The sequence below is a fragment of the Lacerta agilis genome, chromosome 14, assembly GCF_009819535.1.
Source record: "Lacerta agilis isolate rLacAgi1 chromosome 14, rLacAgi1.pri, whole genome shotgun sequence".
In the NCBI taxonomy this organism is placed as follows: Eukaryota; Metazoa; Chordata; class Lepidosauria; order Squamata; family Lacertidae; genus Lacerta; species Lacerta agilis.
Genome location: NC_046325.1, coordinates 36089881 through 36113337, shown reverse-complemented (window position 1 = coordinate 36113337; position 23457 = coordinate 36089881). Strand labels below are relative to the sequence as shown.

General features: G+C 47.9%; 1 protein-coding gene across 2 annotated transcripts; it reads left to right on the top strand.

The window, feature by feature from the left end:
* The first annotated feature begins 5253 nt into the window (after positions 1-5253).
* Positions 5254-20417, top strand: LOC117058479 (zinc finger BED domain-containing protein 1-like). 2 transcript variants are annotated; one of them, XM_033169660.1, is made up of 6 exons: positions 5254-5274; positions 6467-6536; positions 7909-8171; positions 15749-15813; positions 16157-16314; positions 18344-20417. In XM_033169660.1, exons 2-6 carry the CDS (start codon positions 6488-6490, stop codon positions 20368-20370), a joined length of 2562 nt encoding a protein of 853 aa, XP_033025551.1. In that variant the 5' UTR covers positions 5254-5274; positions 6467-6487; the 3' UTR covers positions 20371-20417. The 2 variants fall into 2 exon arrangements, with proteins under 2 accessions (XP_033025551.1, XP_033025550.1); XM_033169659.1 differs by lacking the exon at positions 5254-5274 and adding an exon at positions 5357-5427.
* Positions 20418-23457: the final 3040 nt, after the last annotated feature.

Genomic DNA, 23457 nt, shown 5'->3' with positions numbered 1-23457 from the left:
CCTCAAAATGAACGAGGCTTCCTTCCTACTTAGAAAAAAATGTGCTTCCCCCCCCCCCAAAAAAACCCCAAAACTCAGAAAACACTTTGCTTTTCCATGTCCCCCACCCAGCCACTACCTGTCTGCTTGTCATAATTGGGCTGGTTATATATTGTAACTGCATCCGTTTGCTAAATTTATGTCTGAATCTGTAATTCTGTTGAATAGTTGTAGTCGTGAGACAGCAGAAACACAATACTACTTTGCTATTAAGTAAGCACAGAAAGGCAGGCTATATAAATCCATCCATCACCTCCTCCTTTTTGTAAACAATGAAGCTCCATCTTTCAGCTTTTGAGTCTTTAGCTGGATCAGGAACCTGAGCCCTCCAGGCGCTCTTGGACTCCATTTCCCATCAGCCCCCACCAGCATGGCCAATGGTCTCAAACAGGAGCTGTACTCCGACAATTGGAGGGCTGCAGGTTACCCACTCTTGCCTTAGCTAATCCCTGCCCATACTTCTCCGAGAATATATATGTTCTGCAATCACGATGCCTAGATGTCAATCTACAGAAGAATGAGCACATTCCACCAGCTGTGAAAAAATCTAGACCACCTTGGAACAAAACATTCACACCCCTTTTTTCTGCAACCAATTTAAATGGGTGGTTATGCCCTTTCTACTTTTACCAGTGTAAGAAATGATTCCCCCACCTTTTTTTCCTGCAGTCACAACATATGCCTCATCACATTTGTGCTATAATTCGTTTAATCTCTCATTATAGTGGGGAGGCTGGGAGAAAGACCGTTCAAGGAAATGGGTGAGCATTTATTGGAGAGATTGTGTTAAAGACAATTACATTGATTATGGGGGAAAGAGAGAAAGGGAGGAGGAAACTAATGGAACAAACACCTCTTTCTTGTCACAGTCCATAGTCAGCACATTCGAAACCACCACTATAATCAGTGTAATAAAATATCACCTTCATTGGAAGTCAATGTTTAAAAACTGTGCAACTAAGATTGTGCTATGCAATCTTCCACCATCTTTTCCATCCCCAGTTGATGCACCGCATACACACACTCCTATTCCACAGGAATTACTGTAAACAGGAAGGGACCGAGCAGAAAGACAAGTGTCAGAAAGACTGGCAAGCCATTTTCTGCTCCAATAAATGTCCCAAATGCACCGATAGGCAGGAAAAAGTCCTTTATCTCAGCACATAGCTTCCTGTCAAAATCAGATGAGGAGAAACAGCGACAGATTGAGGGAATGGATCTGGCTTTGACAAATAGGAACCAGTGTGGTTACAGTACTGTGTGCCCTTTCTCTCAATATATCTGCTATAGATTGGCAAATAGATAAGTTTCTGGCTAAAGCGTTTTGCATTGATTGCTTGTCTTTTTTTATAAGTGTTTTTTATTATTTTGAGCAATTGTAAAAAAAAGTGGGCTGTTAGAAATCACTTTATATGCATTCATCACTGCTAGTTCAAGACTTTTTGCTGCCTGAGTTGCAGGACAAAGTTTTTATTTTAAGCAGTGTTTCTCAAACTTGGGTCTCAGCTGCTTTTGAACTACAGTTGTCTGCATCCCTGACCACTGGTCCTGCTAGCTAGGGATGATGAGAGTTGTAGTCCAAAACAGCCAGAGACCCAAGTTTTAGAAACCCTGATTTAAAGTATTTTATCCTGCTCTTCAGTTCTAAATACTCCCATCGCAGCTTACATAGAATCAATTATAATAAGACAGTCCCACTCCAAGACAGGTTTATAGTCTGAAAAGACTCAACTCAAAAGAACAAAGTGATGAGGAGGAAAGGGGGGAAGAAGCTTAGTCGCAAACCTGTTCTTACAGTTGAATAGCTGGTCTTTCATCAGAGTATATAGCTGGTCTTTCATCCCCATCTCTCCCACTGCTGCAGCCTCATGGGACAGGATGTGTCTGCATGATCTTTTAGAACTACTCTGGCTCCTTTGGAATGAGCAGAATAAATACACTTAGGATCGTATCTTCCAAAGGTTGCCACTGCTGTATTTTGTGAGCATTCACAGGAACTTACAGGTTTTTCCCCTCTCCGCAAACATCAAATACAAAAACTTGCAGCCACACTGAGAAAGATCTCTTCCCCTCCCATGTTAATGCTATCAGCTTCATTTATATCAGCTCTGGAATGAGTGCACCCTCCATAGAGATGGCATATCTCCATCCAAACTCCAAGGGCAGAAATGTTTGTTTTCAAATGCATCTCAGTATGTATGAAAGCTAGTTTTTTTAAAAATGTGAAAGCTGCTACAGCTTTTTAATTAATGACTTCAAGTTTTTAATCAATACTTTTAACCAATTTTTATTGTTTTAGTTGGTTGCCTCAGTTTTTATGCTTTTTTTACTGAAATTTCATTGGATCACATTCCTTTTTTATCCACTTTGGAAACAGGTATTTATGCTGAAGGGAAGGGGGTCATAAATATTGTAAAAGAAATAAACATGGCAGCCTTCAGAAAAACCAAACATCGTGTAACATCATCAGTTCTTGGATTCCTTTGTATTCAAGGCTCTGCGCCTACCCTCAAATAAGAATTATTTAACACATATTTTAAATGCACTTCAGGCTTGCATCCCATGTTAGTAATCATCAGAGCAGACCCACTGAAATTAATGGGCATGACTATAACTCAGGTCCCTTAATTTAAACGGGTTTACTCTAAGTAGAATTCCCCCCCCCCATTTTTATTGAACTATTATGCAAATACAAACAAAACAAAGAATACAAACATTTCTACTGAATACACAAAGAAAGAAAAAAGAAAGAAAGAAAAGAAAAGAAAAACAGAACAGAACAAACACAAACAGTAAAAAAAAAATAAGTATAATACAAAGTAACTATAATAGTCATCGCAGAAGGTCATTTCTTTACCTGAATACTGAACCTTCTGGGGTGAATCTCTTTCCATTACACTTTTGGTTTTTGGTTTTGACTTCCGTCGACCCCACAGTGGTCGGGGTACAAATAAATTATTATTATTATTATTATTATTATTATTATTATTATTATTATTATTATTATCATCATCATCATTATTAATTTTCTATAACTAGTACCATTTCTCTGTGTTCCAATATATTCCTTATCTTGGTATAAGGAGACATTTTCCCACTTACGGGTTTATTCTAAACACAACCAAACATTGGTTGTTGAACCTTGACTCAATTGGTACGTATTTCGACAATCCCATTCCCTCTGGACTATTTTATTTGACTTGTTCCTTAAGGCTTCAGTCAACTTAGCGAGTTCCAAGTACTCGCTCAATTTTTGTAGCCATTCTTCTTTATTTGGTACATGGTCTCCCTTCCAATATTTGGCTATTAATACCCTAGCCGCCATCACTGCATAGAAAAATAATTGTAATCTTTCTTTTGGAATTTTATCAGTTAGAATTCCAAGAAGGAATGATTCCGTTTTTTGTGAAATGTAATTTTTAGTAATTTTTTCTTTTCCTCATAGATCGTGTCCCAGAATTTTTTTCTACTCTACTCTAAGTAGACCTTAATTGGCTCCAATGCTGGGTCTCAGCCTCCCTCCCATCATAATAGCTCTTTCCCCCCAGCTGATAATCATTTTTATTCCGGCAGGATTTTGCCTTCTATAGCTGATCTGCGAAAGACATTGCTATCAATAATCGCAGCCAATGTTGTGCTCTCTCTTGCAACCCCTTTTTAACACAGATGACTTGGCCACTGTGTTCCAGGTTCTGGTAAATTTCAAACTGGTTCACTGCAACACACTCTCCCTGGGGCTGCCCTTGGAAGACGACTCAAAAGCTTCAGTTGGTCCAAAATGCAGCAGCCAGAATGCTGGCTGGGGTTCCTTTTAGAGCTCATATAACCCCTGTTTTGAAACAGCTGCATTGGTTGCCAGTTCGGTTCCAGGCCCAATTCAAAGTGTTCACATTGGTGTTTAAAGCCCTATGACTCGGGGACCCAAATATCTGAAAGACTTGCTTCCTTCCCTACAGACCTTCCTGGGTGCTTTGATAGGCAGAGGGGGGCCTCTTGGTAGTTCCTCCGCCCTCAGAGGCTGAGGGCCTTCTCTGTGGTGGCCCCTAATCTGCGGAACACCTGCAAGAACAAGAGCTGCGCCTGGCGCCTTCATTGTACAGCTTTTGGAGAATGCCGAAGAGGCACCTCTTTAGCCTAGCTTTTAATACTTGAGGTGTATGTTTTCAGGGCCCACCTCACTTTTATGGTTGGAAGTTGTTTTTACATGTTGCTTCTAATGCTGTAATATGCCCTGAGACATTAGGGTGAAGAGCAAGTAATAATTTTATTATTATTAAATTATATATTACAGTATTATTATTATTATTAAATGCATTTTATTATTAAATGCATTTTTCCTGTGCATATTTTACATATTTTTATTATGTATGTATAGATATTATACATATTATGAGGTTGTTGCCTGTATTGATATAATTTTACTTCAGTGTAATTATTTTAATTGCTGTAAGTCACCTTGAATCATGCATAGGCACTAGAATGGAGAGGGAGATATTTGAGTTTTATGTAAGAAATAAAATATTAATTTATTCCTTCATTCATTCATTCCATAATATATATACACATACACACACACCACTTGCTTGTAGGGGGAGTGAAACCTCAAAGCAGTTTACAATAAAAAAATCACTTAAAAATACTAAATTTAAAACGTTGACACTCGTCCCAACCTCTCTCCCTCACAACCCATTTCAAAGCGAAGTGAACTGCCAACCGACCAACCTCCACTCGAGCCTTCCCATTGGCCGATTTATTCACGATGACCAACCCCATTGGCTGGGAGAGCTCTGAACCCGCCTCTCCCAGCTTAACGGAATCCCATCCTCTGAAGCGCGGCTCTTTTTGTGGTTCCCCCCCCCCCCTTACCCTTCTATTGGTTCTCAACGGCTTCCCTAGACGCCCACCCCTAGAAAGGGTGGAGCGTCTCTTATTGCATCGAAAAACCCCACCCCTCCCGCTCCTCGTGCCCCTCTCCTCATTGGCCGCCAACTCGGCGGAGGGAAGAGGCGGGGGGGGGGAGGCCGCCTCTTCTTGCTTTCCGCGCCGATGGAAGGCGCTTCATAGGCTGCAGCGGCGGCGGCGGAACTCTGGGTCACGCTCTCATTGGCCGCGGACCGCCCAGCTGGTGTGAAGGGATTGGCGAGGCCGAGCGTTCCACAAGGAAAAAAAGAGAGGGGCGGGGGAGCACAGATGCGGCTGCGAGCGGCGGCGACGGCGGCCGGTGTCGCGCGGCGGGCAAGTTTGCAGAACCGGAAGCGGGAGGGAGGGAGGAGAGAGGGCGGGAAGGAAGGAGGGCGAAGGGCCGCCTCCCCGCTCCGCCCGCCTCCCTCCCACGAGGGCGCCCGCCTGGAGGAGCTGCCGCAGCGGCATCGATCCAGCTCCGCCCAGGCAGGGCGAGACTTGGCCGGCTTCTCGGGGTTCCTTCCTTTGAGGAGGGAGGTGGGGCAGGCTGAGAATAAGTGGGGGGGGGGTGGCTTTTATTTTTGTAATAAGGGTTGGGGGCGTGCAGGTGAGAGGGGAGCTGCTGTTGCAGTGACTTGGGAGGGGACGAGCATTGATTTGCAAGAGCGGGGCTTGGTGTTGCAGGTGGACGGGTGTCCGGGGCAGCTCTGCGTGCAGACGGGGCGGGGTGTGTGTGTGAGGCGGAGAAGCACTATAGGGGAGCCTGGGTGGGGGTCGACGTCAGGTTTTGGGGGTTGTTGGGGAGCTGGATTTGCGGCTGAGCCTGTCCAAAGTGATTGCCTCGTGTTTTTTTGATTGGAGCTGTTCTCCAGCGTGGTTCTGAAAGGAGTAGGGGAGGCAGCCAGTATTTGGATCACAGAAGCCCCATCCAATTGTAGAGCTGGATGGGGCCACGAGGGTCATCCAGTCCAACCCCCTCTGCAAGGCAGGAAACTTGTGCCCAATGTGGGGCTCGAACCCACGACCCAGAGACTAAGAATCTCATGCTTTACTGACGGAGCTATTTGGGGTGGGGGGGGTACTAGTAAATCGGAGGTGACTGTAATCCACTGGGGTAGGCAGTGGGCTCCTTCTGAAGAACGGAGGTGTTGGAGTTTGGTATCAGCATGGCCAGTGTTTTAGTTTAGAGGAAGAGGGTAGATCCAGGGTTGTGGCGGGGGGGGGGGGGCTTCTGCTGCAAGAAGGGCTTGTTTGTGTGAAGAAGGTGGTCATTCGTATGGTTTGGCCAGAAGTTGAGGTTGGGGGTCAGTATTGCTCTGGGGTGGGGGTGGGGAACCTGTGGCAGCTCTAGATGTTGTTTGGACTATCGGTCCTTCTGGCTGAGGCTCATGGGAGTTGGATTCCAGCAGCATTCGGAAGGCTACAGATCCCCCTTCCCTGCTCTTTGGGAAAGTATTTAAGGTGACATGGATTTTGGGCATGAGAAGTACCAACTCTAAACACTTCCTCCCTGTTAACATTGTAGGCTTCACGGTTGTACCACACCATGCAAGTAGCTGAGGATGCCTGCACCAATTCTGAGGATGAGCTGCTCTGTAAGTAAAACATTTGTTTCTGCCCCGTCCCAAACATATATGATCCCTTTCCTTTTGTAAAGGAGCTCCTAGCCCACTTAGTCACAAATAATAAATTATTATTGTAAGTGCCTTGTGTTAAGCCATTTGTCGTCTTACCCCGGGAGGGAGAGGAAGAACCGCCAAATTCTCTGAAGCTTCCCTGGCTGGCCACCTTCAGATATTTCTTACTTGCCACAGGTGATCAGCTGAGTGGATCTTTCGTAGCCTGCCTTTGCTTCATTTTTAATCTGTGATAGAATATATATTTGATTGCCAAATCGCATGCACTCTTTTTAAACTAACCTAGCTGTCTACTGAAGGATGATGCTTTAGTGACAGCAAGTGACACAAGCAGTACAGGCTAGGAATTCCCATTGACCTGCCTGTGTCAGTGGTTGACAAATTTTGACGGTCCTTTAGAACCAAACCAAATTTCTCATCTCTCCTGCTCTAAACCCCTGCAGAAAGCCAAGCACAACTCTAAACAGGCAGTTTTCCCCAACTGCTGTTTAAAAACAACTGAGAGTTTTTCAGTTAGCTTTGCCATCTCGGCATAATCCATCAGCTTGGTTTGCCATTCTTCTCTGGTAAGGACTCTGGGCCAATAACATCCACGCGGCTGTTGTTCCATACATAAAAAGTCTTTTCTGCTCCTTCAGAATGTCGGTACCTGTAATTCCTAATAAAAAAAGCTTCTGTTTTTTTTTAACAAAAGTTATTTTAAACATTTTTTTCATTTCATTATATATCATCTCCCAAAAAGCTTTTCTTACCTTACAAGTCTACCACATATGATAAAAGGTACCTTCTTTTTCTTTACATTTCCAGCAGATATTTGAACTTGTCTTGTACATTTTGTACCACCGGTACATCATTTTAATATAATTTTCTTTCGGTGTAGAACATGCCATAAATTTCAGATTTGATTTCCATAACCTTTCCTGGAAGACTCAGAAACCAAGAGGATGAAAACTTTATAAAATAATGGGAAAATTTTAAAAGTTATCTAGGAGACCACTGTAAGCAGATGGAAACAAGAGCAGGATTTTGACTCGCTTGTAGTGTAAAAAACATTATACGGTCTGATATAAAAATTGGAGTATGCAGTTGTAGACGTTTAAGATAAAACTCCATGGACAGCATGGGGGGAAGTTGTGAGATCTGGAGAATCTCTACATACAGTGTGATTTTATTGATGCGTGTTTATTTGTATTTTTTTATTTGTAAAATTAATAAAATGTCTTGGGGAAAATAAAAGAATTGAGAGTAGCAGAACCTGTTGACATACTGAAAGTCAGCCTGCGATCTGTTGGTGAAACCAGATCTGCTTCCATTTCTCTTTTCCCCACAGTCTGTGAAGACTGCCGCCTTTACTTCCGGGACTCCTGCCCGCAGCACGGACCCCCTACCTTTGTGGCTGACAGACCCGTTCCAGAAAGGGTTCAGTCACGGGCCCTGCTCTCCTTGCCGGAGGGACTTCTAGTCAAGGAGCGTTCTCAGGGGGGCCTTGGAGTCTGGAGCGCCCTCCCAGCCCTGCCTCGTGGCTGCATCTTTGGCCCCTACGAAGGGGAAGTGGTACGGGAACATGGCGACTGCACCCGGTATTCCTGGGCGGTAAGACACACGATTCTCCTATCGTTCCCCCCCCCCCCAACTTAAAATTTGTAGCCTGGCTTCCCAACTCCACCAGGCACAATAACACACCAGGCCAATCTCTCCTAGGGCAAAGCACACTTGTCTCCTCCATGCTGTCTTGCTTGTTAACAGAATTTCATTTATGTACCATAGAATTAATCATTGAGGTTAAGCACATTAAGGGAATACAAAAGCTTTCTATGCATTAAAAACACAGCACTTCAGATTGGATACAAACTAAGTTAGTTATGCTTTAGTCCAGGGATAGGGGGCCTTTCTTCAAGCAGAGGGCCACACATACCCCTTTCCCCCTCTTGTCTTCCTAATTGTTTAAACCAATTCATGAACCAAGAACTTATACATTGAACCATATGTTGTCGATATTACTCCACATTTATTGTGCCATTTTTGTGATACACAAATGACATGAAAAAACTTGGTATACTTATTTGTATAACATTGTTATTGTTGATAAAAACCCAATACAGTGGGTTTTCCATGGGACCAGAGCATGCCTAGCTTAATCTGAATCCAACCCAGTATTTATTTCAACTAGTGGGAACTGGCGAAGAGGCTTGCCTGCTTCAGCTAAGAAATAGGAAAATCTCCCTACCAGAAACTTCTTCCCAGTTCTTCTTCAAACTCAGTCCTAAGCAAATCGGCATCACTGATGTGTATTTGCAGTACGAGAGCGTCTCTTTTTTCTTTTTCTTTTTGCAATTCTGGGATATTTTTGGCAAGGTATGTTTTGCGACCAAAGGTAACAGTGCACTAACTGGAACAGGATGAGATCCAGAAGGGGAACAAATCGAGCTGTGGTGCCAAAAAATAAAAACTGTATCTTCAGGCAAGTAAGATATGCAGAGTATGGCTTGTGTGAAGGCACTGCCAGGTTTTATTTCTTTTAAAAGTTTCTATCCCTTGTGGCGTCACAAGCAAGCTTGCAAATATAACAGTGTTGTGTCGCAACTACATTTGTTATTAAATAACCCTTAAAGTTGCGGTGTGTGGTGGATTACATAAGCATAAGCCCTGGAAACTGAAAATATAGGGTTTGGGTAGTTTGTTCTGTTTTGTTTCAAAATGCCCGGGTGCTGTGGGAAGATATATATGTTTTGTTTCATTGCGTCAAAGGCCCAGTTCAGAACAGAAAAGGGTAGGGTGCACCGATCCAAAAAGAAAGGAAACTTCAAGGTGTGCAAAATATTGTTTCCTTGTCACAATGCCTTTTGAGGAAAATATTACTCTGGGCCACCATAAAACATAGCACTGTTCTCTCTCTCTTTCCCCCCCTTGAGGCAGCTCCCCCGAGCCCCTGAATTGCAGCGGGCCAAATAACAGTATTTGTGACCCTGGAAGTTATTTGGCTGTTTGTTCTAAAGCCCAGTTCATGCTTTTCAAGAGTGAAATACATCTTTGCAAAGATGTGCACACGAAACACTAGCCACATATGGCCATGTGTTTGCCTTCTTCACATGGGTTCAGCATCTGCATTGTTTTGCAAACAATAAGCGGTTAAGAGGACCCGTGTTTTTCAGCTTCTAGAGGGAGCCCTGACAAAGAAATTCCGTACAATTCCAGTGTAAATAATTGTGTGGCGTGTGTGTTAGCCAGCTTCCGCGTCCGAGCAAATCAAATGCAGAAATGTTTATTTCAGGCCCTGTCTGCACTGTGCGTTTAAAGCAGTATCATACCGCTTTAAACAGTTGTGGCTTCCCACAAAGAACCCTGCCGTTTGTTAAGAGTGCCAAGGAAAGTTGTTAGGAAATCCCTATTCCCCTTACGGAGCTACAATTCCCAGAGTGGTTTAACAACCAGCCCCCCTTTCCAGGGAACTCTGGGAGCTGTAGTTCCTTGAGGGGAAGAGGGCTCTCCAAATAGCACCCTTAACAAACTACCATTCCCAGGATTCTTTGGGAGAAGCCATGGTTGTTTGAAGTGGTATAACACTGCTTTGAATTTAAAGTGCAGAGATGGGGCCGTACATTCTTTAATGTGTCTAATCATGTGTGCACCTCTTTATTCCATTTTTGAGATTTGGGGGTATTGGAGAAATTGGGGTTTCTATAAATATGTGAGGGGGGTAAGAAAGAAAGGAGGGGTGTTTGTGTTGGCACCAAGCATGCTTTGGCATTTGCTGAGGGCTGATGGGTGCTCAGGTCTGTTCCAGTTAGGCCCAACCACCTTTCCCCTCTGCCTTGATTATTCTTTGCACAGTGTGGCTTCAGGCCACCCACCATTTTACCTTTCCAACACTACTGTGTAGAGTCATTTAGGAAACTGAAAATGGCAGGTGGCTTTGTTGCTGCTGCCTATAAGCAGGCAATGCGGGGTGGGGATTAGGATTTGCGGGAGGGTCCTTGGTGGCAAGGCACGCTAAATGGCACTTTGCCAAGGCTCCCTCAACCCAGCTACTGGCCCTGGCAGGAGGCCATGAAAGTACTGTAATGGCTGAAGGACAACAGGAAGTCTCATGGAGACTTACCTGGGCCTAGCCAGGATTTATGTTAGGAGGGCAGGAGCAGAGATAAAACCGAGCTACCTGCAACACAAGTGGTCAGTTACCTGTAGTTAAGCATTTTTATTTATTTACTTGATTTGGGGGGAGGCAAATTCCGCCCCGCCCCGCCCATGCAGTGACTTATTTCTGGGTTTTTTAATCCACATATCTGATAATGACGACCACCTTTTTAAATTTTATCCCACAACCATGAGGACTACAGACTTGCTTAAAAAGTAAAGCTGAGCTTCTCAGAAACTTTTGCTTATCACACCATGCCATGTCTTACCCATGCAATACCATAGGTGACTACAGCCGTACCTCGAACAGAATCCGTTCCGGAAGTCGGTTCGGCTTCCAAAACGTTCAGAAACCAAGGCGCGGCTTCCGATTGGCTGCAGGAGCTTCGGACTTCTGGGTTCCAAAGAACGTTCCCAAACCGGAACACTCACTTCCGGGTTTGCGGCGTTCGGGAGCCATAATGTTCGGCTCGCAAGGCGTTCGGAATCCAAGGTACAACTGTACTTGATCACTATAATGGCCTCTGTGGTCCATTGCAAATCTAGTAGAGAATCCAGTGGTGCAGCACTTAGAGCCTGTACCCCCATTCTCCCCATCTCCCCTCACTATTGGCCATGCTGACCGGAACTGGAGTCTCAAGAACATCTGTAGGGCCACCAGTTCCCTATTCCTGGTTGTTGAACTCAGGGAGACTCCGGCTTAAATTTCCCACTCGGCCACCAAGCTCACTGGCGACTTGGGCCAGTTGCCATCTCTCAGCCCAACCTACTGTGTTGCGACGATAAAGGGAGTGGCAGCAGGGGTAATACCACCCTGAGCTCCTCGAGGAGAGCGGGATAAAAATGTGACAGATAAAATCCCAAACCGGTTTCTGTTCGCCGCCAAGAGTTGGTACTTGTGCCCCAAAGGGTCCCCGAAGAAGGGTTTATGTTTTGACGCAATGTGGGGCTCCAAAAATGTACCTCTGTGCACCTTGAGGCTTCCTCCCTTTTTCCACAGATGCCATCGGTTTGCCACGAATTATAGCATTATGAAACGAAGCAACAACAAAAACACCCTTGACTAAATGGTGGCTGTATTTGTGGGCACAATGATGTCATCCTTCAAGGACAGCTGTGGTTATTTGAGCACCTGATTCTGCAGAGGATCGAGCTGTAAATATGCAACGATCAGCCTTAGATGGATGTGCCAGCTTTCTTGCAACTACATGCCGAGTTTCACCTGGAGTCCCCTGTCCTTTTATGCTAACTTTGACTTGTAGTAGCTGTTCAAAGCTACATGCAGCAATATATGGATCTTTGAATTAAAGATGCCAGTTTGTTTCAAATTTTGCACAAACTGGGAGGGGGGGGGAGAGAGATTTGGAGGACGGAAGTTAACACTTTTCTCTCCTGTGGCAGTCCTGAGAATAAAATAATTCTTTACTCTAAAGGAGGCAAATCTCTCATATATGTCAATGGGGAATTTCCCTCCAATGTAAATACTGGCTTCAGGGAAGGGAAAGAGGTGGTTAAACTCCCTCTCTGTGTGTGCTTTGATGCTATAGATTTATCACCACCCCGACTAATACCTATGCATATCTTTATTTATTACAAGTTACCGGTAAATGCAAAGGCATTCAAGTCTAGTTTTAGCTCCCAGGGAAATCTTTCCTAGCTGTGCTAAAGATCTTCTGCTCAGTCAAAGCTGTGGCAATACAAAAAATAAAAAAAATCCACGATTGGATCTCCTGCTGCGATTTCCATTTAATTTGCTTATGTTCAGAATTTAGGCCATATTTCTGACCAAAGCTCTATCTCTCCAGGAGTTGGACAACAATATAAGCTGCAGAAAGTGAATTTTCCTAAAACTTTATAAATTACAAAAATTTGAAGGGAAGCAAGAACATTTGGAAAATGCAAAACTGCCAGCGTTAAATTAATCGCAGATGGCAACAATGAAGCAGAAAATCAGCAGCCTATCCAATAAAACCTCATTAGTCAAAGGATATTTGAAATAGATAGGTCTGCAAATCCAGATTAAGCTACTGTTAATGATTATGATAGATAATGGCCACTGGAGGAAGGCAAGTGAATAAGAGCTCCCTGGGGAAAGGGATTGATTGTTAAGCTACTCTGCGACTTGTAGTTCTATGATAGGGGTCTCCTAGCAACGCTTGGCCCCCTTCGCAAACTACAACTCCCAGAATTCGGTGGGGGAAGCCATGACTGCTTAAAATGGTATGAGGCTGATGTTAGGGTTGCCATATTTCAAGAGGTAAAAAACTGAACACAAAACGTTGAGATTTTTTAGGGCAATCGCCCAATACCCCACCTCTGCTGCCTTGCCAGAGCCTGAACCAGAGCTACCCGTCCGCAAAACACACACACAAAAATTAAACCCAAAATCCAGGACATTTGCTTTAAAATGTAAAATCCCCCCCCCCCGGATGGGCATGTAGGACCCCCAAAAGAGGACATGTCAGGGAATTCCAGGACATATGAAAACCTACTCATGGGAATTGGAGTCTTAACAAATATCCAGAAGGCCACAGCTTCCCCAGACCTGCTCTAAGCCTTATAAAGGCTGGTTGTGGGCTGTAAATCTTTCCACACGTGCAATAAAAGGTTTAGTTCAGATGATCCTCAAACCCAAGCACCTTTACCGCAAGACTAGCACAAGTCCTTATTCAGTGGCAGTCAATTCTCTTCCGTCCACACTGATGAGGTGGTCGAGAGAGTTGTTTCTGTTTTAAAATGTGGTTATTCTGCTACATTTTAAACATGATTTTTAAACCACAGAATTGTAAAGTTGGAAGAGACCCCGAGGATAATATAGCCCAAGTCCCTGCAATGCAGGAATATGCACCTGTCCCCATACGGGGATCGAACCTGCAGCCTTGGTGTTATCAGCACCATGCTCTTAACCAACTGAGCTATCCAGGCTGATAGAACCTGACCAAGGCCACATAACTCAGGCCTCTCATGTCCACCCAGACTCTGGATGTCCATCTCACTCAGTATTGTCTACTCTTGATAGGCAGAGAGGTCTTTTCCAGCCTGGCCAGGTAATATCAGTCATTGGGATCTTCCAAAAGCAAAGTGCATGCATGCTCTAGCAATGAGCTATTCATCTTCCCTCTGTGTTGCCCTTGCCCTCAGTTTTAACATCTCAACAACCCCAGGAGATAGAGAGCTAGGTAAGGCTGGAAAAATTGTAGCATGCCCTAGCTATCCAATAAGCTTCCTGGCTGAGTGAGGATTTGAACTCGACTCTCCAGCCGCTTGTGTGCAATTAATCCTTTGCTTCTTCAGGTGCAATCCCAAGAGAGAGGGAGAAGATAAAGCTCTCGTTTTAAAAAATAAAATAAAATGCAGGTGTGGGGGAAAGGTTATTTGTCACAAACTGCCTTCAGTATCAGAGACCTCTGAGTATCAGTCGCTAGGGAACAACGGCAAGAAGAGGGCTATTGTTGTCCTATCAAGAGGCATCTGGTTGGCCTCTGTAGGAACACAGTGATGGACTAAACAGCCCCCTGGTGTGACGCAGCATGCTATTTTAATGTTCACCTGAGCCAACATTTGCAAAATGGCAGCTTTGCTGCTGTTGAGCCATGAAAAGGCTCAAGTGGAATATTTTTCCAGGTGTGTTTTGGGTGATCAGGATACACCGTCTCCTTGCAGCACAGAAGTGCAGCCCTAAAGGAGGGCAGGAAACCGGAACCCAAAGCTGCTCAGCAAACTGGTCCATGTGGAAGGATGGGCAGAAGGTTTGTTTGGGAATACAGTGCTACCTTGTTTCCCAAATGCCTTGGCTCCCGAACAAATTTGCTCCCGAACACCGCAAACCTGGAAGTAAGTATTCCGGTTTGTGAATGTTTTTCGGAAACCGAACGCCCTCCGCAGCTTCTGATTGAGGGCGGGAAGCTCCTGCGGTCAATCAAAAGCCATGCCTTGGTTTTCGAACGGTTTGGGGAGTCGAACAGACTCCCAGAACGGATTAAGTTCAAGAACCAAGGTTCCACTGTAACTGATGAGTCCTTGGATGACTTGCAGTTGATCTGCATGGGTTTCTGGCTCCCAGTTGCTCAACAAAGGCTGTTGGCCCTACACACACAAAATTGACTGGAGTAGATACTGATTTGTATTAGCTACCTGTAAGTTATCTCTGTGTTGGACTTTTATGGGCTGAAGGGAGCAATTGGCTCCTTCTCCTGAGCTGTTCTGGATTGAAATCTCTGGGTCACTATTTTGTACCCGGCTTCAGTTAGTAGACCCTGGGGGTAGTCTAGATAACAATTTTTAAAAATCTGAAAACTTGCTCACACCTGCTTTAAGGCATTTGACATTTTTCAGATCCACTGTAGATGGCACTCTATTCCCTTTCGAAATGCTTTCTGGCTTGGCTCTGGCTTGCAGACCTGAAATCCAGCTTAGGCTGCCGAAAGTGATGGGTTAGTGTACAGTGAGAGTGACACGCACACACACCTGGTCCCAGATCACGGCACATTTTTAAGCCATCCACTTGGAGGCACAGCCCAGTCCCTTGGGGCTGGGGTACCTGTGATGTCAGGCAAATTGTTATGGGTGCGTCCAGAACTCTTCAATATTTTGCGGGAGGGTTTCAGATTCCTACTGGGAAATTCAGATTTGCACATTTGGAGTGCAGTAAAAGCACCCGATATCACCCTAGTGCAGCAAATCCACTTTAGGGGAAAAGAAATAAGACTTTTTTGTGGTTGGGAAAGTGCCAGGAAAATGCACCGGGAAGTGTGGAATGAATGAATGAATGATTAAAGGGGGGGGGGGAGATATAAAGAGCCAGCTGGGAATTCAGGATGACTGTTTACTGTTGTGTAACCTCCCCACAAGCAGATCAGAATGGGCGATCAATTACGACTGGATATAATCTAACCTTTGCACAAGTTTTGCGCAAGCAAATCTAGGATGGATGCTCTGTAAATACATACAGAGGAGCCTTAAGGTAGGGGTGGGTGAGAGTGGAGCTTTCGTTTCATTGTTCTTCTCCTTCCCTGGTCTTTCCACCCCTCCTTCAGGTGCAGGACAACGGCTCCTACTTCTTTGTCGACGCGTCGGATGATTCCAGATCCAACTGGATGAGGTGAGCCCCTTGGGAGGGAGGCCCAGCGGAAAGAAGAGAATTTACACCCGTCCCAGCTTAGTCGCGTACATTATATCCATGGAGCTACACACAAACACACCCCGTGATGAATTAGGTTTGGCAGCTTTTCAGCCCCCATAGGATGCTGGAGTGATCCCCATGGTAGATTCTTGTTTAGTCATAGGGGAGTGCTTCGAGCCTCCTTGCAGACTGTGGGCTGGCTTTACCCTGGAGTCGTACTGCTGCGGTTACCGCTCGGTGCATCCACCAGCGAGTAAAGCATGACGCATGCCCCCCCCCCAAAAAAACCACAGTGTGACTCATCCCCGCTTCCTCCCTGCAGATATGTGGCGTGCGCCTCCACCGAGGAGGAGCAGAATCTGACTGTTTTCCAGTACCGAGGCTATATCTACTACCGGGTCTGCCAGACCATACCTGCCAACACAGAGCTGCTGGTGTGGATAGGGGAGGAGTATGCACGAACGCTGGGATTACGCTTAGGTAGGCAAAAAGAAGAACAGGGGAGTGGGACATATTGCAAGGCCTCCTGTCTTCCCTTCTTCCTGCAGCCTTGTAATCACCTAAGGAAGCTGCCGATACTCTTGACCGGTGACGATTTTTCCGGGATCTCCTGCAAAGGTCCTTCCCACTCCCTGCTGCCTGGTCATTTTTAAACTAGAGGTGTCAGGGATCAAACCTGGGATCTATATAGCAATGTGCCGTAAGGCCCTCCACGGCCCAGTTAGGGACAAAGTGCACCTGAGGGCCAAATGACATGGGCTATCCTCTTTTTAAACATACCCCATGACCCTCCCCACTGCTAACAGCAGCCACAAAATATTGCCCCACTGAGGAAATAGTTCCTGAGTTTCATTCTTCGCATATGACCTAGAAACAGAAGGTGTGCTTAGATAATTTCGGCTCTGGATTTAATAGTTCTATTGTGTGGGGTTGGGGGTCCTCTTTGCATTGCAGTGTGCTTTCCTTCAATGAATTCAAAATGGGGCAAGCCAGCCTCACTGCTTTGAGGGCACTTCTCGTTCTCCTGAGTGGGGTTGCTGGGCGTCTTGCCCCAATGGTGCCACTGTAAGGAATACTGTGGCATCTTGGCTTGTGGTCATATTCCTAGGCTCCCAGATTACCCATTAAAGGGTCTCTCTGGAAGAATATATTTACTCCACAACTAGCCTTCATTTCCCATTATTGCCAATTTTTTGTTGTTGTTAATGCAACATTTATTTATTTTTAAATTTCCTGCAACAGAATCAAACCAAAGCAATTCACAGTACATTTGTACCTTGGATCCCGAATGCCTTGGTACTCAGACGTTTTTGCTCCCGAACGCCTGGAAGTGAATGTTCCGGTTTGCAAAAGTTCTTTCGAACCAGAACATCCAGTGGGGCTTCCACAGCTTCCGATTGGCTGCAGGAGCTTCCTGCAGCCATTCAGAAGCTGTGCTTTGGTTTCCAAACGTTTTGGAAGTCAAACGGACTTCCGGAACGGATTCCGTTCAACTTCCAAGGTACAACTGTACAATGTTGCTTAAATGTAAACCCAACCTGGCACACTGTTTGAAGAGCTGGTGTACACACCTTTGGGATCCAAGGGGTCCAAATATTGACTTGCCGCGTTCACCTTCGCAGCCCCCTCCCCCCCCCCACTTTGGTGAGCAAGAAAGAAAACGCCCTCCTGATTCTCCCAAGCTTGGAGCCAAGGAAGGAGAGGAAGGCATCCTCCCTAAGCCTTGTGCTGTGCTCAGAGCAGCTCCAAAGCTCAGCATGGCACCAGGTCCAAAAGCAGAAGTATAGGGTCATGGCAACTGCACATGCGAAGTGGCTGCCACAGTTCAAAGTTTGTGGGTCCCTACTGACCAGCCCCTGGGAATAAGGAGGGACTTTGGAATTTGGATCCGTAAGAACATAGAAAGAGCCTGCTGGATCAGGCCAAAGGCCCATCTGGTCCAGCATCCTTTTTCTCACAGTGGCCAACCGGATGCCTGTGGGAAAGCCATAAGCAGGATCCGAGCACAAGAGCACTCTTCTCCTGCGGTTTCCAACAGCAGGTACCAAGAAGCATTGCTGCCTCTTGACACTACTGCTTGGTGGGTCTGATGCGAGTTGTGGTTCAGCGACATCCGGGAGGCGCAAAGATTCCCCACACATAGAATCACAGAATTGTAGAGTTGGAAGGGAACCTAAGGATCATCCCTGCAGAGCAGAAATATGTAGCTGTCCCATACTGGGGTCAAACCTGCGACCTTAGTGTAACCAACTGAGCTTTCCAGTTTGGTCTATTTTTCCAGCAGCAGAGATGGAGGCCTCTTCGGCCATGGCCAGATTGTTGAACAGACTTAACAAGTCCCTAGCCTGGGGTTTGTGGGGGGGGGGGGACTTTGCTGCTAAATAGCATGGGGGAGGGAGTGGAATTTGCTCAACCCACAACAGCAGAGGGACTGTTCCAGGGTTGGCTGCCTTGCGCCTCGGCAGATGTAGCGGACCCTCACCTTTGCGCTGTTATCTCTCCCTTCCAGGCGAGCATTTTAAGTACGAATTTGGCGAGAAGGAGCTGCTGATGAAACTCTTCCAGGAGCTGCACCTCAAGACCCCGCCACCGCCTCCCGCTCCCCACGCCCCTTCTTCCCGCACCCAGTACCTGTGCGGAGACGCCGCCGCCTCTCCCCTGCTGCCCCTCCACAAGCCGGGCCTCCCCCCGGGAGGGAGCCCTTTCCCGCTGCTGGAAGGGACGCAGAACCTGGTGGGGCTGGGGAGGGCGCAGAGCCGCTACTGGACTTTCTTTGGGTTCCAGGGGGACGCCTATGGCCGCATCCTGGACAAGAGCAAGATTATCTGCAAGCTGTGCGGAGTCCGCCTCAGCTACAGCGGCAACACCACCAACCTACGCCAGCACCTCATCTATAAGCACCGCTGCGAGTACAACCAGCTGGTTGGGACCCAGACGGCAGCTCTGGACAAAGGGGTCCTGGGGACAGCGGGCGACTTCGGAGCCCCCCGGCCTCCTGCCCCAGGCAGGACCACGCGGGCGGTAGCCGACTTCATCGTGCTCGACCTGATGCCTGTGGAGGTGGTGGAAGGAGAAGGGTTTGGGCAGATGCTGGGGGTCCTGGACCCCAACTACAAGCCCCCAGATGCTGCCTCCCTGGCCCACACGGTGCTGAGGGACATGCACACCCACGTGAAGGGGAAAATCTGGGAGCTGGTGCGGACCCTGCCTCAGTGCTCGCTTAGCTTGGACATCTGGCGCCATAGCAACACCCTCACCTACCTCACTCTCACCGTGCACTACGTGGATGACTGCTTCGAAGCCCGTGCAAGGGTGCTCTCGAGCCGCCCCATCCCCGAAGAGCCCAGCGCCGACGGCCTGACGGAGGCCCTCAGCGAGGCGGCCAAGGAGTGGGGGGTCCGCGAGAGCACCTCGTACACTGTCGGGGGCCTTGGGCTCGCTACCCAGCAGGCTGCGGCGGTGCTCGGTTGGACCGCCCTGCCTTGCATTGGGCAGGCCTTGCGAGCCGCCATGGAGGCTGTGCTGAGCCAGCCAGCAGCGCAGGGTGCCTTCGAGCGGCTGCGGCGCCTGGCGTCCTGGGCGCTGGCCGGGGCAGGCCGCGGAGAGAAGCTGTGGGCTCAGGAGCCCCTCCTGCAAGCGCACCTCGGCCGCTTCCTGCGGGACGGGGGCAAGTGGCACAGCGCCTATGCCGTCCTGCAAGGCCTGCTGGAGCACAGCGACCCTCTGGCGGGGCTCGGCCCCGACGGGGAGGCGACGCTGCGCCCCCAGGACTGGGCTGCCCTTCGGGACGCGGCCAAGGTCCTCAAGCCCATGGCCATTGCTACCTCGACGTTCACCAAAGACCCCTTTTCCAGCCTTTCCCTCGTCAAGCCCGTGCTCACCAGCCTTCTCTATAAACACCTGGTGGGCAGTGAGTGGGACTCTGCCCTGGCGCTGGAAGCCAAGTCCGCAGCCCAGAAGGAACTGAACCAGCACTTCTCCAGCCCAGACGTCAACCAAGCCCTCAACCTGGCCTGCGCCCTGGACCCGCGCTTCCGCGGCCTCGACTTCCTGAGCCACTCGGACCGCGTGGAAACCCTGCACTTGCTCAAGGCGGAAGCGTCGCGACTGGCGGAGTCGCCGGCAGCGCAGGGCTCCGGCCCGCCGGGCATGGCCTTGCCCCCGTCGCCGCCAGCCAAGGTGCCGAAGCAGGATGCAGGCATCGAGTTCCTGCTGGGGGACCTGTGCAGCATGCGCGCCGCCTCGGGCGCCAGCTCGGCACATCAGCAGGTGGAGCAGGAGGCCAGCAGCTTCCAGTCCAGCAAGGCCTCCGCCCTCGGCCAGGACCCTTTGCAGTGGTGGAAGACGCACCACACGCAGTACCCGCTGCTGTCCCGGGCGGCCCGCAAGCTGCTTGGCGTGCCTGCCACCTCGGTGCCCGCGGGCTGGCTGTTCAGCAGCGCCGGTGACGCCATGCACACCAAGCGGCAGGCCCTGACGCCAGAGCACGTCGATATGCTGGTGTTCCTCCACGGCAACCGAGCCATGCTCTATTAGGACATGGGGAAAGGGAGTAAGTGGCTTGGGTGGGCCGGGCACCCTTCTTTGCCACTCCCCCCCTGGCACGGGGGTGGCAGAAATGCTTCCAGAGAACCCTCTTCCCTTCCTTCCTTCCTTCTTTCCTCCCTTCTGTCTCTCCCTGTGGGACAGGCGTAATGCTCTGTGTGGTTTTGAGAGAGAAGAGGGGGAAGAGGAACAGAACAAACCATTTGGCGCTTTTTTGGAGAGGGGTGCCAGTGCCTGTCCATCAGCCAGAAACAGCCAGGAGCGAAAAGATAATAGATATGGCCATAGTAGTCATTTTGGAGAACGGGAATGGTCCATTTTAAGGTGGGAGGGGTAGGAGAGGAGGCAGAGGACAGAAGTGGTCCATCAAAGGGGTGGGAGGCCTGATGTGAAGGAATATTCCACATGCCACAAGGGAAAAGGGGTGTGTGAAAGGGAGGAGGTGCGTATGGCTTGCACAGCGCTTCTCTAATTGCATTGCAGCCCCTTTTTTCTCTCCTGCCTGGTAGAAGATGCGCAGCAGCAAAGGACAGGGCTGTTCCATGAAAGGAAAGGAGAGGGAGCATCTGAGGACAGAATGGGGGGGGGGAGGAGTAGAGGTGGGGCTGGAATATTCCATGTGTGTAGGGGGGGAGAGGTGGAGCTCTGACTGAGGGCGGGGAGGATTTTGGGGAGTTGGATTTGGCAGGGACTCGGATAGAGGAAACCACAGGAATTGGAAAGCAGGGGGAATGCAGAAGTAGCTCACATAGGAGGGTGGAGGAAGTGGGAAAAATAGCAGAGTGGAATATTCCAAGTGGGCTGGATTGTAATTAGCCATATATTGCGGGGGGGGGGGGGGCGGAGATGGAGGATTGCAATTGGGGGAGGGGAAAGAGGCAGTTTTTCCACAGTAGGTATTGTGGATTTCCCATTCCCTCCCCTTCTTAAAATATATATATAGTACATAGAATATTTATGTATATTGGTGTCCAGGTGTTCTTTGAGGTTAAAGGCAGGGGATGTTGATGGTTTAATATCCCAAGCAGCAGTCTGAGGAGGGATCTAATCAGAAAACATCCTTTTTCTAGGGTATTGGGCAGGGTGGGGGCATGGAGGAAATTGTGACTGGGAAATCCCTTCAGGCCCTGAGCGATCTCCCTTTGCACCTGAAATCATGTGATTGCATCTGCCTTCTTTTCCCCTCCGTGGGTTGGGGTGGGGGGTCCCAGGTACAGATTAGAAGGACTCAAAAACAGAGAAAAGAAAAAAGAGGACACTGGCCCTCCCCTCTTTGGGATCAGAGGTGCCCCCCCTCTGGTCTACCACCCACCCTTCTGCGGCAAGCAGTCAGTTGGCATAATAAACCAAAGAAAGTATTAATCCGTTCCTTTCTACTTCCCCCCCCCCCAACTTCGTTTACATACATCCCTAGTCCGGTTTGCATGTGGCTGAAACGTGTCTCTCCAGAACATGGAGGAACAAAGCTGAAAACACGAATGCATGTTTTTTCTCTTTCCTGCTCCCTCCCCTTAATGTCACCCCCACATTTGGGGGGGGTGGAGGCATCTTGGAGGAACAACGCTTGGGTTTCATTTTTTTAACCTCTCCCCCCACCCCCCGCTCCCCATTCAGTACTGGAACATGTTTTCTTTTGTGTGTGTTTTTCAAAAATTGAAATTGGTGCTTCAACAAGAAAATAAAGTATGCTTTATTTTAAAAGAGCGCTTTTGGTTTTCTTTAAAAGGGTGAACAGGAAGGGGGGTGGGGAGAAGCAGCTGAAGAGATTTACCCCACGGCGGCAGGCTCATGACCTATGGCAGCGGCAGCCTTCACCAACTGGGGCCCTCCAGATATTTTGGATTAGCACTGCTCTCCGGAGCTGATGGGAGTTGTCGTGATTGAGTCATGGATTGTAGAGCGGGAAATGACCCTGAGGATCATCTAGTCCAACCCTGTCTGGGTAGCTCAGTTGTTGGAGCATGGTGCTGATAACACCAAGGCTTACAGCTTCGATCTCCGTATGGGACAGCTGCCTATTCCTGCATTGTAGGGGGTTGGAAAAAATTATCCTCAGGGTCCCTTCCAACTCTAGGATTCTATAATCCCCTGCAATGCAGGAAAATGCAGCTGTCCCATGGGGGAATCGAACCTGCAACCTTGACGTTCTGTCAGCACCACGCGCTAACCAACTGAGCTAACCAGTGGTCATCTCAAAGCACCTTTTGGTGGAGGCCGCCCTAGAAAGTGGGACAGTATAAGGGAGCTGAAGGGAGCTACATACAAGATAAAAACTCCACTGGCAATGGTGAAATTAAATTGCCACCTGACTCCACAGTTCAGCCCTATGACTTCTGTCATGTGGCGTCTATGCTTTCCCCTCATCTGTCCATACTTTGCAGGTGCCAGAGCCCTCAAGTTTTTGACATTCCCCCCTTTGAGCTCCTAAAGTGCATTCAGTGACCGTTTATAGGCCCTGGTGAGGGAAAGAGGCACACAGGGTGAGGAATTTCACCTTAGTATCTTGCTAAACATCCTTCAGTGGGGGGAGAAAGGAAGGCCCAACTCCCTCATAGAGCTGGCCAGCAACATAGGGCGATAAGACACTTGAGCCTAAACTCACTTAGGCCTAAAGCTCACTTGCTAGGCACTATGTCCCGTTGAACTTGGTGGGGCTTACTTCTAAGTAAATGTCCATAGGATGGTGCTGCACAAAAGGTCTGGGGTGCAGTGGGAAGCAGAGAATTTGAAAGCAAGTTTGTCACCCGTCAGTATTTTTGCCTATTCAGTATAGGGTAGGTCTGCTGTCCCTGATGCTTGAAATATATGTATATAATTGCTTCAGAATAGAGGTTTTCCAGCCGTTTGCCCTGCTGAGGAATTTATGAGGAGGCTCGAAAAGGGCCTGATGCAGAGGAGCCGTCAAGATGAGCTGTGAATGAATTTGTGCGAGTCTGTTGAACTCTGAGGCAGCCATTTTGTACCCAAAGTTCCCACTCCTAATTGTTGCTTGAAGGGATGTGGTGTTCAGACCTGGGAAGGTATTGAGCACACTCTCCTCTTAGGGCTGCTCTTCTGGTCAAATGGGAACTTTTCTTT

Coding starts and splice junctions, on each gene's coding strand:
- LOC117058479 (XM_033169660.1), top strand. CDS start 6,488: ATGCAAGTAGCTGAGGATGCCTGCACCAATTCTGAGGATGAGCTGCTC. Junction 15,814..16,156: donor TCCAGATCCAACTGGATGAG/GTGAGCCCCTTG, acceptor TCCTCCCTGCAG/ATATGTGGCGTGCGCCTCCA. Junction 16,315..18,343: donor AACGCTGGGATTACGCTTAG/GTAGGCAAAAAG, acceptor TCTCCCTTCCAG/GCGAGCATTTTAAGTACGAA.